The 16,636-nt window shown below is 47.9% G+C and overlaps 1 protein-coding gene across 2 annotated transcripts in view; it reads left to right on the forward strand.

Annotated features, from left to right (window-relative positions):
* Positions 1–16,636, forward strand: part of LOC145204195 (titin-like) — a 140,069-nt gene that overhangs the window by 82,301 nt on the left and 41,132 nt on the right. For both annotated transcript variants that reach the window (XM_080076657.1, XM_080076658.1), the window contains 18 exons: positions 39–11,040; positions 11,116–11,220; positions 11,285–11,507; positions 11,575–11,736; positions 11,806–12,012; positions 12,088–12,384; positions 12,455–12,633; positions 12,707–12,824; positions 12,897–13,004; positions 13,080–13,259; positions 13,332–13,486; positions 13,587–13,731; positions 13,814–13,964; positions 14,078–14,229; positions 15,150–15,372; positions 15,524–15,781; positions 15,849–16,119; positions 16,208–16,509. In XM_080076657.1, the coding sequence (XP_079932783.1) occupies positions 39–11,040; positions 11,116–11,220; positions 11,285–11,507; positions 11,575–11,736; positions 11,806–12,012; positions 12,088–12,384; positions 12,455–12,633; positions 12,707–12,824; positions 12,897–13,004; positions 13,080–13,259; positions 13,332–13,486; positions 13,587–13,731; positions 13,814–13,964; positions 14,078–14,229; positions 15,150–15,372; positions 15,524–15,781; positions 15,849–16,119; positions 16,208–16,509 (14,238 nt within the window). The remainder of the gene's footprint in view (positions 1–38; positions 11,041–11,115; positions 11,221–11,284; positions 11,508–11,574; positions 11,737–11,805; positions 12,013–12,087; positions 12,385–12,454; positions 12,634–12,706; positions 12,825–12,896; positions 13,005–13,079; positions 13,260–13,331; positions 13,487–13,586; positions 13,732–13,813; positions 13,965–14,077; positions 14,230–15,149; positions 15,373–15,523; positions 15,782–15,848; positions 16,120–16,207; positions 16,510–16,636) is intronic.

Below are 16,636 nucleotides of genomic sequence, written 5' to 3' on the forward strand. Positions count from 1 at the left end.
TTTTTTGGTTAATACTAACCATATTATATATATATTAGGGCCGTAAACAAATACGGATCCAGCTCATGGACAGAGTCCGAGGCCGCTTGCGAAGCCAAAAACGCTTACGAGTGCGCCGACGCTCCTGGCCAGCCAAGTTTGTCCGGCGTAACACGTGATGCCATGACGGTGATGTGGAATGCGCCTGAAAACGACGGCGGTGCGATCATCTCGAACTACATCTTGGAAAAGAGAACAAGATCCAAGAAGAAGTGGAGCAAAGCCACCTCGGATGAAATCGGAGGCACCCAGTACCGAGTACGCGGGCTTAGAGAGGGACAGGAATATATGTTCCGCGTTGCAGCTGTCAATGCTGCAGGCCAAGGAGAATTCTCTGTTCCAAGCGAGCCAGTGTTGGCAAGCGCACCAATCTCTGCGCCAGGAGCACCTTTCCCAAGCGTGAAGGACACCACCAACTCCGCCATCACACTGACCTGGATTGCCCCAGACAGCGACGGCGGCTCAAAGATTAAAGGTTACGTGGTCGAGCAAAGAGAAGACGACTGTGAGGATTGGAAGAAGGCTTCAAGTCATGAACTACGTTCACTTGAATTTGTTGTTCCCAACCTTACCAAAGGCAAGAAATACTGGCTTCGCGTAACCGCTGTCAACGCTGCTGGACCGGGTACACCGGGTTGCTTGACAGAAGCAATTGAGGTCCAAGAAAAACTGGAGGTACCTGAGATCAATCTTGATGCTTCCATCAAGGACAAGATTGTCGTGCGAGCTGGTAATTTGATCAAGGTTCCTGTGTATATCAAAGGAAGACCAGCGCCAGAGATTACATGGACCAAGGACGGTCAAGATTTGCCCGAAGAGGCGAAAATTGATGAAACTTCTATTGGACAGATCTTGGTTATTCGCAATTGCCAGCGCGAGCACTCAGGCAAATACACACTTCTTGTGAAGAACGAGGCCGGCGAAAAGCAGTTAGATGTTGAAATCACTGTTCAAGACGTGCCAGGTATCTGCGGAGGACCTATTGAACCAGAAAACGTCACTAGAGACACAATAGGATTCTCCTGGAGCCCACCAGAAGATGACGGCGGCTGCGCTATTACCAACTACGTCTTGGAGAAACGAGAGTCCTCCAGAAGATCTTGGACTCGGGTATCTATGACAGTTACTCGTACATCTGCTGTTGTTCAAGGCCTGATTGAGGGCGAATCCTATATGTTCCGTGTAGCGGCTGAAAATCTTCTTGGAGTTGGCCCAGCGATTGAAACATCGGTACCAATGAACGCTAGAGATCCGGTTTCAGAGCCAAGCAGACCAGAAGACTTGCGTGTTACAGACGTTACGAAGAGCACAGTCAGTTTGCAATGGAAGGCACCCAAGTCTGATGGTGGTATGCCCATTACTGAGTACACCATTGAGAAGCGATTGGTTGGACAAGAACGTCACTTGCCAGCTACTGACAAGATGATTCGCGACACCAAGGTTGTTTTGGATGGCTTCAACGAAGGCGACAACTATGAATTTAGAGTTTACGCGAAGAACGAGCGTGGCATTAGCCTTCCATCGTTCCCAACTAAACCTGTGGTCTGCCGTGACACCATCGAGCCACCTTCACTGAAGTTAGAAGCTCGTGACAAGATGACAGCGCGCGTTGGTGAGCCTTTCCGTGTTCTAGCCAAGATATCCGGACGTCCAGCACCTACGGTTACTTGGGAACGAGATGGAGCCCCGATTGCCACCGACGAACGATTCCAGATCAAAACCAACGGTGCAACATCAGCCATTGAAGTGTACAAGGGCATGCGTGCCGACAGTGGCCTTTACAAGGTTACTGTACAGAACGATGGCGGCCAACGCGACGCAAAAGTAATCATTGCAGTTGTTGACAAACCAACACCGCCCAGAGAGCTTACCGTATCTGAGGTCACCAAAGAACATGTCAGCTTGACTTGGTGTCCTCCTCAAGACAACGGTGGCTCTGACATTACGAATTACGTGATTGAGAAACGCGACATCTCAAGAATGATGTGGTCTACAGTCAACTCTACCACCAACAAGACTGAGTTCAGAATCGGAAAACTAACTGAAGATTCTGAATACGTTTTCCGCGTGATGGCTGAAAACGCACAAGGCTGCTCGGAACCAACTGAGACGCAAGGCGTTGTCGTGAAGGACAGATACCGCGTTCCGGATGCCCCTGATGCTCTCACTGTAAAAGAGGTGCGAAAGGACTCGGCCAGTTTATCCTGGAGCAAGCCTTATGATGGTGGAAAGGCTATCTTTAACTACGTTGTTGAGAAGCGCGAGACCAAGAGTGAAAGATGGATGCGAGTCACCAAAGAACTTATTAACGAGACAAGGTACACTGTAACCGGCTTGTACGAAAACAACGAGTACGAATTCCGCGTCGCTGCTGAAAACAGCATCGGAGTGGGAGCCAAGTGCTTGCCATCGAAACAGATCACCGCCGAGAATCCGATCTCGCAACCAGGGTCTGTGGTTAACCCTCATGTTACTGGCATTTCTAAGAACACGGTTACTGCCGCCTGGCAAAAGCCACGCCACGACGGTGGATCTCCCATCATCGGGTACATTGTTGAAACCCAGAAGGCCGGCAGTGAAGCTTGGAAGATTTGGTGCACTCAAGAGACACAGAAGGACACTTCATACACCATCCCAGATTTGGTTGAGAATTACGAGTACCGCGTCCGTGTGACTGCTGTCAACAAAGCAGGTCTCAGCGAACCAGCCATGATTAAAGGTACCGTCGTGGTCAAGGAGAAGCAAGAGGCTCCGGAGATCGAGCTTCAAGCCAGCATGGTCCGTGAACAGATTATTAAGTCTGGAACTCCACTGAGACTAGCGGCCATTGTCCGTGGAAAACCATTCCCGACTATCACTTGGTGCTTAAACGATCAAGCAATTGCAGCCGACTCCGACCGCCACAAGGTTGAAGTCAAGAGCGGATTGGTTTCTTTGAATATCGAAGCTTCTGTTCGTTCCGATAGCGGACGGTACTCACTTACCGTGGAAAATGGAGCTGGCAAGAAGACAGCTTCAGTTGTCGCGAATGTTTTGGACACACCTAGTGCTCCACAACACGTCAGAATCAGCGAAATTCGATCAGATTCCTGCTACTTGAAATGGAAAGCGCCTTCTGACAATGGTGGTGCCGTGATTTCAAGCTACAAGGTCGAACGGTACAACGTAGAATCAAAGGTTTGGAAGCCGGTCGCTATGGCTGCTAAGAAAACCAGTTTGACTGTGAAGTACCTTTCTGAGGGACATCATTACATGTTCCGCGTAGCAGCAGAGAACCAGTTCGGTGCTGGCCCTTTCACTGATTCTGAAACGATTTTGGCACGGGACCCCATTCACACTCCAGGGCCACCAAAGAACTTAGAAGTCACGGACATTGACAGAAACGCGCTCACTGTTGGCTGGAACAAGCCTGATCGCGATGGTGGGGCACCAGTCAGTGGATACATCGTTGACTACATCGAGCTTGGTCCTGAAAAGGAGCTCGACGAAAGACAGAAGGCTGGTTTGGAGATCGATGTTTCCGACAAGGAGTGGGTCGAATTTACCACTGTGAAGAACACAAACTGCACAGTTACCGATCTCAAGGAAGAGTTCCTCTACAAGCTTCGCGTTCGCGCTGTGAACGAAGCTGGCGAAAGTCGACCTGATCAGACCATGCCTGTCGCTCCGAGACAGAAACTTGTGCCACCAACAATTGAAATTGATGTGAAGACTCTTGAGGGACTGACAGTCCGCGCTGGTAGCACTCTTCGCATCCCTGCTAAGATCCGTGGCGTTCCAGCACCAACCGCCCAATGGAGCACTGCTGACGGCAACGTTATTGTTTCCGATGAGCGTGTTGTTGCCAGCGGTGATGTTCAATCTACGCTCTTGACAATCAAAGATGCACGAAGGACCGACACACAGGAGTACGGTTTGACTGTTAAGAACGACGCCGGTACAAAATCTGCTGGAGTCTACGTAACAGTACTCGACAAACCAGGAGTGCCAATTGGTCCAATGAACATTCTTGAGATGACTCCAGAGTACGCTGTAATTCAATGGATCCCACCAAAAGACGACGGTGGCTCGCCTATCACTAACTACGTTGTCGAGAAGAAGGACACGTCCAAGCAGACTTGGGGCGTGGTGAGCTCCAAGGGTACTCGTACCAAATGTAAGGTGCCACGCCTTATACAAGGCAAGGAATATCTTTTCCGGGTGCGCGCCGAGAACAAACACGGCATCAGCGATGCTCTTGAATCAAAACCAGAGGTCGCCAAGCACACTTTCGACGTTCCAGAGGCTCCAGGTATGCCACGAGTTTGTGAGATGACAGAAACAAGCTGCTCTCTTCACTGGGAAGCGCCAAAGAGCGACGGCGGCAGTCCTATCACAGGGTTCATTGTCGAACGCCTGGAAAAGGAATCTGGCAAGTGGACGAAGATCACACACGACCCGTTGTTAGGCTTTACAATGCGAGCTAAAGGATTGTTTGAAGGAAAGGAATATTCCTTCCGTGTTATGGCTGAGAACTATGCTGGCATGAGCAAACCTTCTGAGCAATCACCATTCGTGAAAGCAATGAGGCCAATGACTGCACCGGGTGCACCTATTAATCCCAAGGTGTCAGACCACGACCGCTCTTCTGCAATCTTGACTTGGAATAAACCACTTAAAGATGGCGGCTCTGAGATCATCGGCTACTTCGTTGAATGTATTCAAGTCGACTTAAAGAACGCCGATACATCGGAAGAATCTTGGGCTCGCATCAATAAGGAACCGATTGACAAGTGCACATTCCGTGCCCCTGGACTCAAGGAAAACAGCAAATACCGATTCCGAGTCTTGGCAATCAACGAGGTGGACGAAGGTGAAGCAAGAGAGGTACCCGACCCAACGATTATTAAGGACATCATTGAAGAGCCACAGATTGACTTGGATGCCTACATGATGAGCAAGGTTATGTTCAGAGTAGGACAAACTGTCAAGCTTAGCGCAAGAGTGCGTGGTCGCCCAGAACCAGAAATCGAATGGCTGAAGGACGGGGCAGCAATCACTAGCGACCGATCAAACATCAACCGAACAGCCATCGGAACTGATTTGACGGTGAAAGAGTCAGAGAGGTCTGACAGCGGCTCTTACATGCTGAAAGCCAAAAACGTAGCCGGTGAAAAGTTCGTAAAGATTGCTGTCAACGTTTTGGACAAACCCGAAGCTTGCCGCAATCTGAAAATCAGCTACATCACAAAGAAATCGTGTGTTGTCACATGGGATCAACCGGAAGATGACGGCGGTACCGACATTGTCAACTACATTTTGGAGATTAAGGAGCCGACGTTGCCAGGATTTTCCTCTTTGGGCTGGACTATAGTCAGCTCAGAGGGAACAAAGAAAATGGTCAAAACGTCTATCGTTGAAAACCACGAATATTTCTTCCGTGTCTCTGCTGAAAACAAATGCGGTGTTGGTCCTGCTGTTGAGCTTGAGCAACCCATATTGGCTGCTGACCCATTCCAAGTTTCGCAAGCGCCCAAAGATCTCAAGGTTGCCACCACTGGCATTGACTTTGTTGCTTTAGAATGGGTAAAACCTGATTGGAACGGAGGAAGTCCTATTACCGGATACCAGATTGTCATCATGAAGCGTGGCACCAAAGAATGGAAGGACTTTAACACAGAGAGTACAGACTGCAAATACACAGTTACTGAACTTGAGGAAGGCGCTCAATACAGATTCGGAATTATGGCCTGCAACAAAGCTGGCAAAAGCCAAGTTTGCGTTACATCTGACTATGTTACAGTTTGCGAAGACGTTCTGACTCCGAAAGTTGAGATCACGACGGCCATGACAAAGGGTGAGATCCTTGTCCGTGCCACAACTGATATCGTGATTAACGCAACAATGAGTGGAAGACCAACTCCTGAGGTGACTTGGAAGCTTGGCGATGTCGATCTTTACAAAGTTGCCAGGTCCAGCATCAAAACAACTGAAGATGGAACCAGGATTACCATATCTAACGCAACTCGCGCAGATTGTGGCCAGTACGAGTTAACTGCTGTTAACAAGGCTGGTAGCACCAGTGTCACAGCTAAAGTGAACGTACTTGACAAACCAGGACAATGCGTTGGACCGATTAAGATCCTTTCATTGAACAAGGACCGATGCACAGTTGCTTGGGAGCCTCCAGCAGACAATGGAGGTTGTGAGATCTCCAACTACATGCTGGAGAAATGTGAAACAAGCCGAATGGTTTGGTCAGTCGTTACTGGCTCAGTAACAGCCTGCACATACCCAGTTCCGCGACTGCTCGAAGGTAACGAATACATCTTCAGAGTGAAAGCAGAAAACAAATTGGGCACCGGCCCCGGGCTAGAATCATCTCCTGTCGTTGCCAAGAGTCCGTACAGCAAACCTGGCCCACCCTTGTCGCCCCAGATTACTAAAGTGGGCAAGGACTGTGCTATGGTAACTTGGAAGGTTCCAGAATCCGATGGAGGTCGTGAAATCAGCGGCTACTACGTTGAGAAGCGTGAAAAAAAGGGTGTGCGATGGTCGCCATGTAACATGAAGGCAACATCCGACAAACGTTTGAATGCCATTGGTCTATCCAACGGGTATGACTACCAATTCAGGGTGCTTGCAGAAAACGAGATTGGAATCGGCGAAGCAAGCGAACCGACAAAGATGGTCACAATCAAAGAGCCAATCGAGGTACCAGGACCACCATCAAATCCAAAAGTCATTGATACGAGCAAAAACTCAGTCACTTTGCAATGGGGTGCTCCAGCCTACGACGGTGGATCGAGGATCATCGGTTATGTTGTTGAGTCGAGTGTTGAGGGTTTGGAGGACTGGAGGAAATGCAACGTTGGCGTTAGCACTCCTCGCAAGACCGAGTTTGTCGTGACTGGCTTGCGACCTGAACAGACATACGTGTTCCGTGTTGCAGCATTGAACGAGGTTGGACAAGGCAAGCATGAAGATGTTTGTGGCGCAGTCCAGCCGAAAGAGATCCTTGAAGAGCCTGATATCATTTTGGACGCTGACATGAGAAAGAACCTCGAAATCAAAGCTGGATCAACTCTGCATTTGTTAGCCAATATAACAGGAAGACCAACTCCATCCGCAAAGTGGTCTAAACAAGGTGCTACTTTGTCCAGGCGGGCAGATGTTGACATAACCGATTTGAAGACAAAGGTTACTATTCCCGATGCCACCAGGGATGACGCCGGCAAATACAGTCTTACTGTCACTAACCCCAAGGGTTCGAAGACCGTTAACATAAACGTGAAAGTAATGGACTCACCAGGCCCGGTTGGAAACATTCTAGTCAAGGATGTGACAATTGGGTCCGCGCAGGTTTCATGGTCACCACCAGACGTTGATGGCGGATCTGAAATCATCAACTATATTGTTGAGAAGAAAGAGGCTGACAAAAAGACCTGGTCTGTGTCCACCACTGAATGCGCTAAGACCGCGTTCCGTGTAACCAAGTTGATCGAGGGCAAAGACTATTACTTCAGAATCAAGGCTGAAAACAAGTACGGAGTTGGTGTGCCAGCAGAATCTTCAAAACCTGTAAGGGCAAGACACCCGATCTCCGAGCCCGGTCCAGTCAACAAGCTGAAAGTAACCGACATCACCAAGTCATCAGTTACACTGACATGGAAAAAGCCGGACCACACCGGCGGAAGTCGCATCACTGGTTATATTATCTCATATCAGGGTGAAGGCTCAACCAACTGGGTTGAATACAGAACTGTAACTGATACAACAGTTACAGTTGTAAATCTCGCCACCAAGAAGTATCAGTTCCAAGTCAAGGCATGCAATGAGGAGCTCGAAGGCCCTGAAAGAGAAACGGATGTTGTAGACGTAAAAGAACCAGCAGAGTCCCCGAAAATTACTCTACCCAAAGAGGTCAAGACCCGAGCAGGAACCAAACTGTTTGTTGAGGCATCAGTGACTGGCAAACCACATGCAATTACTTACTGGATGCGCAAGGAATCCGAGCTTGCCGAAAGTGAGAAGATTCTCATACAGAAGACTCCCTCGGGTGTGACCTTAACGCTTCCCAAATCGGAACGTGCTGACTCAGGCGAATACACTCTCCGTGCCGAGAACCAACATGGCAAGAAACAAGCAACAGTCAAGGTTGAGATCTTGGACAAGCCTACGCAGCCTGTTGGACCCGTTGAGTTCAAGGATCTTAATGTGGACACAGTTACACTAGTATGGAGTCCACCTGAAGACGATGGCGGCTGCCCAATCACCAACTATATCGTTGAGCAGTCAGAAGCTGGTCATCCCGGATTCAAGACAATCAGCAGTACGGTAACCAGAACCACTCTGCGCGTCGGCAAATTGACCAAGGATTGCGAGTACGTCTTCCGCATTAAGGCTGAGAACAAGTGCGGTATTAGCGATGTTTTGTCTTCTGCTCTGGTGAAGACAAAGTATCCATTCGATCCACCAAGTGAACCACGTAACTTGACCGTTGTCAAAATCGGAAAGGAGTCAGTGACCCTTTCTTGGGAAGTGCCGGAGTCGGATGGAGGAAATCCAGTCCGTGGCTATAATCTTGAGAAGAAGGAGATTAACAGCTTGTTGTGGACTCCAATGAACAAGCACTTGGTTAAGAGACGGGAAATCGTCGACAACACTTTACTTGAGGGTATTGAATACCAGTTCAGGGCACAGGCATCAAACACTGCTGGCACAAGTCCGTTCTGCAAACCGACCGAACCTGCTTTGGCTCGCGATCCATGCGATGCCCCTGGCAAACCCGAAGTGGTAGATGTTACTGACCGTACAGTTGAACTTGGATGGGCTACGCCACGAAGCGACGGAGGCTCCAAAATTGTTGGGTACATTATCGAAAAGCAGAAACTGCCCGGCGACAAATGGGTACGCCACTTTACCACCCGTGGTCCCGAAGCAAATGCAATCCTTGAAAACTTGGAGGAAGGTGAAAGATACCTCTTCCGAGTGTTGGCAAAAACCGCTGTGGTTACTTCAAAGCCTTCGGATGCCACAGAAGCGGTCCTGGTGAGACAAGCCATTGTTTCACCAGGTGTGGTGCTTAATGCAGCATGCAAAGACTTGTTGGAGGTACGCGCAGGACAGGACATTATGATCGAAGCGGCGATCGTCGGCAAACCAAAGCCCACCGTCGTTTGGTCCAAGGGTACAGAACAGATCAAGAGCACAAGCGATGGTGCTATTGTTGCTGAAACTGTACTTAACAAATCTACATTGATCATCCGTTCATGCAAGCGATCAGATGCTGGTAGTTACGTCATTACTCTTGAGAACTCCAGCGGCACTACATCTGCAACCGCCAAGGTTCGAGTTTTGGATGTCCCAGGTGTCCCTCAAGGCCCTGCCAAGTTCTCCAACGTCCTTGCCGATCGCTTGAAACTCTCCTGGAGCGCTCCATTGGAAGATGGCGGCGCACCCATTACCAACTACGTCATTGAACGTCGGGAGACGTCACGACCCACGTGGGCAATGGTCAGCGGTAGCACTCAGCCAACTGAACTTAGTGTTAGCAAACTGATCCAAAACCACGAATACGAGTTCCGCATATCTGCAGAAAACAAATACGGCATTGGCCTGCCACTTGTCACAGATCCTGTTGTGGCAAAGAATCCATACACCGTACCTGATGCCCCTGAACCGCCAGTGATAACCAACCCACACAAGGATGGCATGACCGTCTCCTGGAAGTCGCCTTCTGAAGACGGTGGCAAACCGATCAGTGGTTACTACTTGGAAAAGCGGGAAACCAAAGCTGTTCAGTGGTCAAAGGTGAACAGACGCCCGGTGTCAGATCGTTCTATCAAGGTCACTGGTCTTTGCGAGAGCGTCGAATACGAATTCCGTGTCGCAGCTGAGAACGTTGCTGGTGTTGGTACTCCAAGTGTGCCATCACAGCCAGCCACTGCTGCGGATCCAAAGTATCCTCCCGGCCCACCAGCTTTCCCTAAATGTGTTGACACTACACGAAGCAGCGTAGATCTGATTTGGGGTAAACCTGCTTACGATGGAGACAGTCCAATCACCGGCTACATCATCGAGATGGCAAATCCAGAAAGTCCAGACAAATACGAACGTGTTGCTACAACACACATCACAAAGCACACTGTAACAGCATTGGGTGAAGGAAGAGAATACAAATTCTGCGTCAAGGCTACCAACGCTATTGGAGATTCCGAAGCAAGCGAGGTGCAAGGCACAGTCATTCCCAAGGATATCCTTGAGCCACCGACCATTGACCTCGATGCAATGCTCACTAAAGCTTTGGTGATCAGAGCAGGCAACAATATCCGCCTTTATTGTACGTTGAAGGGAAGACCTGCTCCACGTGTCAGCTGGTCAAAGCTTGATGGCGAACTGTCGATCAACCGAGTTGAAATTAAGAACTCAGATTGGGACAGTTTGCTACAAGTGCCCAACTGTAACCGCGACGACTCCGGTAAATACATGATCACACTTGAAAACACCAGCGGCGTAAAATCAGCTACAGTGAGTGTGCGAGTACAAGACTCTCCGGGAGCACCAGGACCCATAGTCTTCAAGGAGGTTACTCTTGAGACTGCTGCTTTGGGTTGGGAAGCGCCATTAAATGACGGTGGATCCGCAGTTACCAACTACATTGTTGAAAAACGCGAGTCCACCAGAAAGGCTTGGGCTACTGTGACAACTCAATGCTCAAGGTGCTCTTGGACAGTAAACAAGCTAGAAGCTGGCAAGAGCTACTTCTTCCGCGTTATGGCTGAGAACGAGTTTGGAATTGGCGTCCCGTACGAAACTCCAGAACCAGTAAAGGCCACACAAGAGCCCGGACCCGTCCAACGTCTTGAAGTTTCTGGTACCACCAAGAATACCGCAACGCTTTGCTGGCATAAACCAACTCATGATGGTGGCAGTCGCCTTAGTGGCTACGTTGTAGAAATGGCTCCAAAGGATACTGATGACTACGAGGAGATTGCCGAAGTCAAGGTCCTCAGCTACAAGGTGAGTTTCATACATGTTTACGACAAAATTATATTCATTATGATTCTGACAAGTAACATGATAATAATACCACAGATTACCGGCCTTAAAGAAGGCAAGGACTACACAGTCCGCGTTTGTGCCAAGAACGAGGCTGGAGTCGGACAACCAAGAGAGAGAAACCTTACCGCCAAGGATCAGGTATGTCTTGTACAGCCATATTTGGATTGCGAATTTTGTTATCTAACAACACTGTTTCCCCCAGACTGTGGATCCAAGCTTTGACTTGAGTGAACTTCCGACATTAACGTTCCAAGCTCGTGAAGGTACTCCAGGCAAACTAAAGATCCCAGTACAGGGTGTTCCTCGTCCGGAGGTTAAGTGGAGCAAAGATGAGGAGGATCTTAAATTGGACACTCGTGTCACTGTTGAAGAGACTCCAATCTCTCAGATTCTTATCATTAAGGAGGTCCGCCGTGAGGATGCTGGTATGATTATCTTTAGATAATTAAGAACTTACATGAAAGATTGTGAAACTAATTGTGCTGCTTTTAGGAAAATACACGCTTACTGCAACAAATGTTGCTGGCAAAAAGGTAGCCAACATTAAGGTGTTGGTTGTGGGTAAACCAGGACCTGCTTGCGGTCCTTTGGACATAACAGACTTGACTTCTGAGAGCGCCACGCTTACCTGGAAGGCACCAAAGAACAATGGAGGTATGCATTTAGGCAGAATCTAATCCCTTACTACGTTAAACTATTATAACACTTGGATTAAATCACCAGGTTCCGACATTACAAACTATATTGTGGAGAAGCGGGACGCCAAGGCAGGCACATGGGCACTGGTGACATCATCAATCGCCCGGCCTACGTGCAGAGCCAGCGGTTTAATCGGCGGCAACGAATACACATTCAGGGTGATGGCCGAAAACCGATTCGGAGTCAGCTCGCCACTGCTTTCTGAGACAGTTGTAGCGAAATATCCTTTCAGTAAGTCCCGCTCCAAACTTGTCATAGTTACTACAGTAATAGGTGTATGTAAAAACTTCCAAACTGTTTTTATAGATGTTCCCTATGCACCGGCCGCTCCAGAGGTGATCAGCTGCAAACGGGATTCAATGATGGTTGAGTGGAAGCCACCACGCAAAGACGGTGGTTCACCTGTTACCGGCTACATCGTCGAGATCAAGGAACGCAACTCTATTCTGTGGAAGTCGCTTGGCAAGAGCCATTCGACAGACTACCGAGCAACCGGCTTGAATGAAGGCTTAGAGTACCAGATCCGCGTCTACGCCATCAACCAAGCTGGACAGTCTGAGGCTTCCGAACCGTCCACCGCCCGGCTAGCCTTGGATCCAGTTGGTAAGTATAACCTATAGCTATAGTACGGCCAATGCAAGAATCAATAGTAAAAAATTGTGTTATTTTGCAGAACCACCATCGCGACCAATCGTGTACGACTCGACGAACGAGAGCATCTCGATCCGTTGGGAGGCGCCGAAGTTCGACGGCGGACATCGTATTGTCGGCTATGACGTTGAAAGGCGAAACCTGCCGGCGAAGAACTGGATCAAATGCAACGTCGGAAAAATCAGTTCTACAGATTACACAGTACATTATAGCTCACCAATTAAGATGTGTTAAAGCCGTTGACCAGGAGTTATAACATCTTCTGTGCTTGTAGGTCACTGGTTTGATGCCAGGCAGTCGTTACGATTTCCAAGTGCGGGCCAAGAACACAGCAGGATCAATTTCTGAGCCATCAGAAAATACTGGACCAATCGTTTGCAAGGAGGATTACGGTCAGTATCAGTTTTCAAACACCAATTTTCTCCGATATAACGGTTTAATATAACTGATGCTACTAATTACAGAACCAGCCGATGTATCCTTGGACGTGGCTCTTCTTGAGGGTCTGATCGTTCGTGCTGGAGAGGATGTGCAACTTCACGCCGTAACTGATGGAAAACCAGTTCCCAAAGGTAAATAGTAACGCATTACATGTTAAATGTGGATTTTCAACAACTCGTGATACATAACCACCTACTTGTTTCCAGTTACTTGGTCACACAAGGACAAAGAGTTGCGGGAGACTGACAGCATTAAGATTGAACGCACCATCGCACAGGCGACTCTTACAATAAAGGATATCAAGTTGGCCAGTAGTGGCGAGTACACCGTTACTGCAGCAAACCACTACGGATCTAAATCGGCGACTTGCAAAGTCCAAGTCCTTGGTAAATGCATCAACACATGTAGTTTGTTTAAAGTTTTAAAAACATATTCCAATCTGACTGTTGTGCGTACAGACAAACCAGGCCAAGTGACAGGGCCTGTGAAGATTGTCGGCATGACAGCAAGCAAATGCAAATTGACTTGGTCTCCACCAGCCCAAAATGGAGGCAGCACCATCACAAACTACGTTGTTGAGAAACGCGAGACCAGTCGCCTGTTGTGGACCTCGGTAAGTGGCTCAAAAGATTAACTTATCTCCTCAGATAAGCATTGCTATATTTCTCTACGTCTTGGCCTTGGTTGAAAACATGCTTCGTCATTTGTGATAGGTTGGCGACGCGGGAATGCATTGTGATATCAACTGCACAAAACTGGTCGCGGGTAACCAGTACGTCTTCCGAGTATCGGCACAAAACAAATATGGAGTCGGGCCACCGTTGGAGTCAGCAGCAGCAGTGTGCAAGAATCCGTTCGGTAAGTCTGCTTTCAAAACATTGTTTGTTTCTTGTGCCTCAAGAGATTTTGCTAAATTGTTTAATGTGATTTCGTAATGCAGACGCACCAGGAAAACCAGGAAAGCCACAAGCCACCAAGTCAACAAAGAACACCATTACTATTACCTGGGATAGACCAGAGTCGGATGGTGGAAATGAAATCATCGGATACCACTTGGAACGGCATCACAAAAAGGGACTCAAATGGATTCGGTGGGTTTTACAAAAGTTAGCAAAAGTGTAAATGAATCGAAATTAAATATTGCGCACTTTTGGTCACATCATTGTTGGTCACAACATCTAATCGCAAGAATATGTTTTTTCAGCTGCAACCAGGAACCCATCCGCGAGAACAGACATCGTGTGTGTGGCCTAACCGAAGGCTACGAATACGAGTTCCGCGTCTCAGCAGAGAACAAGGGTGGAATTGGGCCAACAAGCGATGAATCTGGCTTCTTCGCGGCGCGAGATCCAATCTGTAAGTTTTAACTGATCACAGCCGATCACTGAGCCTTCTATACAGGCCCTGTGTTATTGCGGTGTAGCGGTGTGAAGTGTTTTAGCTGATGGGAAGGTTATACCCACGAGAGTAACGCGTTGGAAGACGTATTTAGCCCAGCACGCGCAGATTCAATCACTTAGCGACGTGACAGTTCGAAGTGCAGAGGCTGTGCTACGCCAGAATTGGCGGGCGCATATTGTGAGACTTATTCCCTGCACGGAGGCATGAGCAGTTGTGTAAGTTACAGCGCAGAGCAACAGAGAGTCGTGAACATACAAAATGTAAAGACGGTTAAAACCTTAGCGCATGATGTGATCGAAAAGCACAAGGATATAGAATCGCGCCGACAAAGATGGAATCAAGTATTGGAAGAATCGGAATTATCGTTAGAGCGACTGGAAGCTGATGTTTTACAGCAAGCCCTGCTGGGAAAAAAGCACGGTGCGCGTTTGTTTAGCCGAAACTTTGCATCAAACTTGGAAGGGAATAGGGTGTCTGAGAAGCGCGAAGTTGTCTCTCGCAAGTCAAGATCGTTGAGTAGGATAGAGATCCATCATCAAACGGAAGAAGATCACATAAAGCAGAGAAGTTTTTCTACTGATCGAAGGTCGAGATCTTTGAAGAGAGAAAATCTCCAATACGATGGACAACAGACTAGTATAACCGATGTAACAATTGAAGACAGTAGACGATTAGCAGATGACAAAAGTTTCAAAAAAGACTTTAAAGACCTCAAACGGTCAATCGTAAGCCTCGATGAAGACATTGAGCGTATTAACGATGAGATTAAACTGCGCAATGATACATTCGGCACAATCTCGTTGAAACGAAAGTCTAGAAGTATGGCTGCGTTTCAAATAGTAGTTTGTGGGTTTAATCCCAACTTTTTTGTTAAGACGTTCCGGGTGCGCCAGGATGCCCAACAGTTACAGACACAACCAAGACTTCAATCAGTCTTGTCTGGTCGAAACCCACACACGATGGTGGGGCTCCGGTCACCGGATTTGTGGTCGAAATGGCCAAGGCCGAGTCTGATGATTTTGAAGTGGTTAGCGGCCTGAAACCAATTGTCATTGCAGAATACGTGGTCACGAATTTGTTGCCTGATCTCAAATACAAGTAAGGGTTTATGACAATAAACAATAACATACAAAACGGTTTCTGAAACACAAAGTTAATTATTTTGCACGGTCCAAACAGCTTTGTAAAGACCAGAAATCTAATGTAACAGAGATCATCGGTTATGTAACACTGGTAATTGCTTTTCCAGGTTCCGAGTTCGCGCTGTCAACTATGCCGGTCAATCTGATGCCAGCAAAGAAAGCGAAGCAACCAGTCCGGTTGAAATTATTGAACCTCCGACATACGAGCTTGATGCAGATATGAAACAGAGTCTTACTGTGCGTGCAGGTGGTTCAATTCGCCTCTTTGTAACTGTAAAGGGCCGGCCTACACCAACTGCTACTTGGACTAAGGAAGGCGGTTTGCCAGAGGCAAGAACAGTTATTGATACGACCAGCTCATACAGGTAATGCATAAGAAGTAACATGCATTAGGCAGAAAGAGTAGAATCGTAACTTTGAATTTGTTCTTAGCCTCTTGGTTGTAAACAACTGTAACCGACACGACGCTGGTAAATACGAGTTGATGATTGAGAACAGCGCGGGATCAAAGATGGTCGCGGTTAACGTCAAGGTTTTGGACTCTCCCGGCCCTGTGCAGAACCTTGAAGTAAAGGATGTTACTAAGAGCACAGCTTTCTTGATGTGGGACACACCAAAGACTGATGGAGGGGCTGTGATTTCCAATTACATTGTTGAAAAACGACTGTCTACACGAAAGGCCTGGTCCACTGTTTCAACAGAGGTAAACAATAGTATGAAATGAAAGCTCTTGTGGTAGGAAAAGCTAATAACATTTAGGTCACTATGTAAAATATGATTTGACTTTGTAGGTACACCGTGAGTCTCACAAAGTGACAGGCCTTGCTGAGGGTGAACAATATTTCTTCCGCGTTCTGGCTGAAAACAAATACGGCATTGGCGAACCGGCCGAGACCCGCGAGGTTGCTAGAGCTGCAGAAATTCCTGGAGCCCCCAAGTCTTTGGATGTAACAGGTTTTAGCAAGACATCGGCTTCCCTTGTCTGGACCAAACCCGAATCAGATGGCGGAAGTCCGGTTATTGCTTATTTGGTTGAAATGCAAAGACTGGGAATGGATGCATGGGTAACCAAGGCAACTACACCATCATTAAAGTGAGTGTTTTTTCATGGTACTAGTATAATACTAAGATGTGTTGCCTAATCAAAAACAAGCGTACAAATTAAGGTATTACATCATGCTGATTGCCGACACTAACTTAACATCTGTTCGTTGCTGCAG

The sequence above is a fragment of the Phallusia mammillata genome, chromosome 8, assembly GCF_965637545.1.
Source record: "Phallusia mammillata chromosome 8, kaPhaMamm4.hap1.1, whole genome shotgun sequence".
NCBI lineage: Eukaryota > Metazoa > Chordata > Ascidiacea > Phlebobranchia > Ascidiidae > Phallusia > Phallusia mammillata.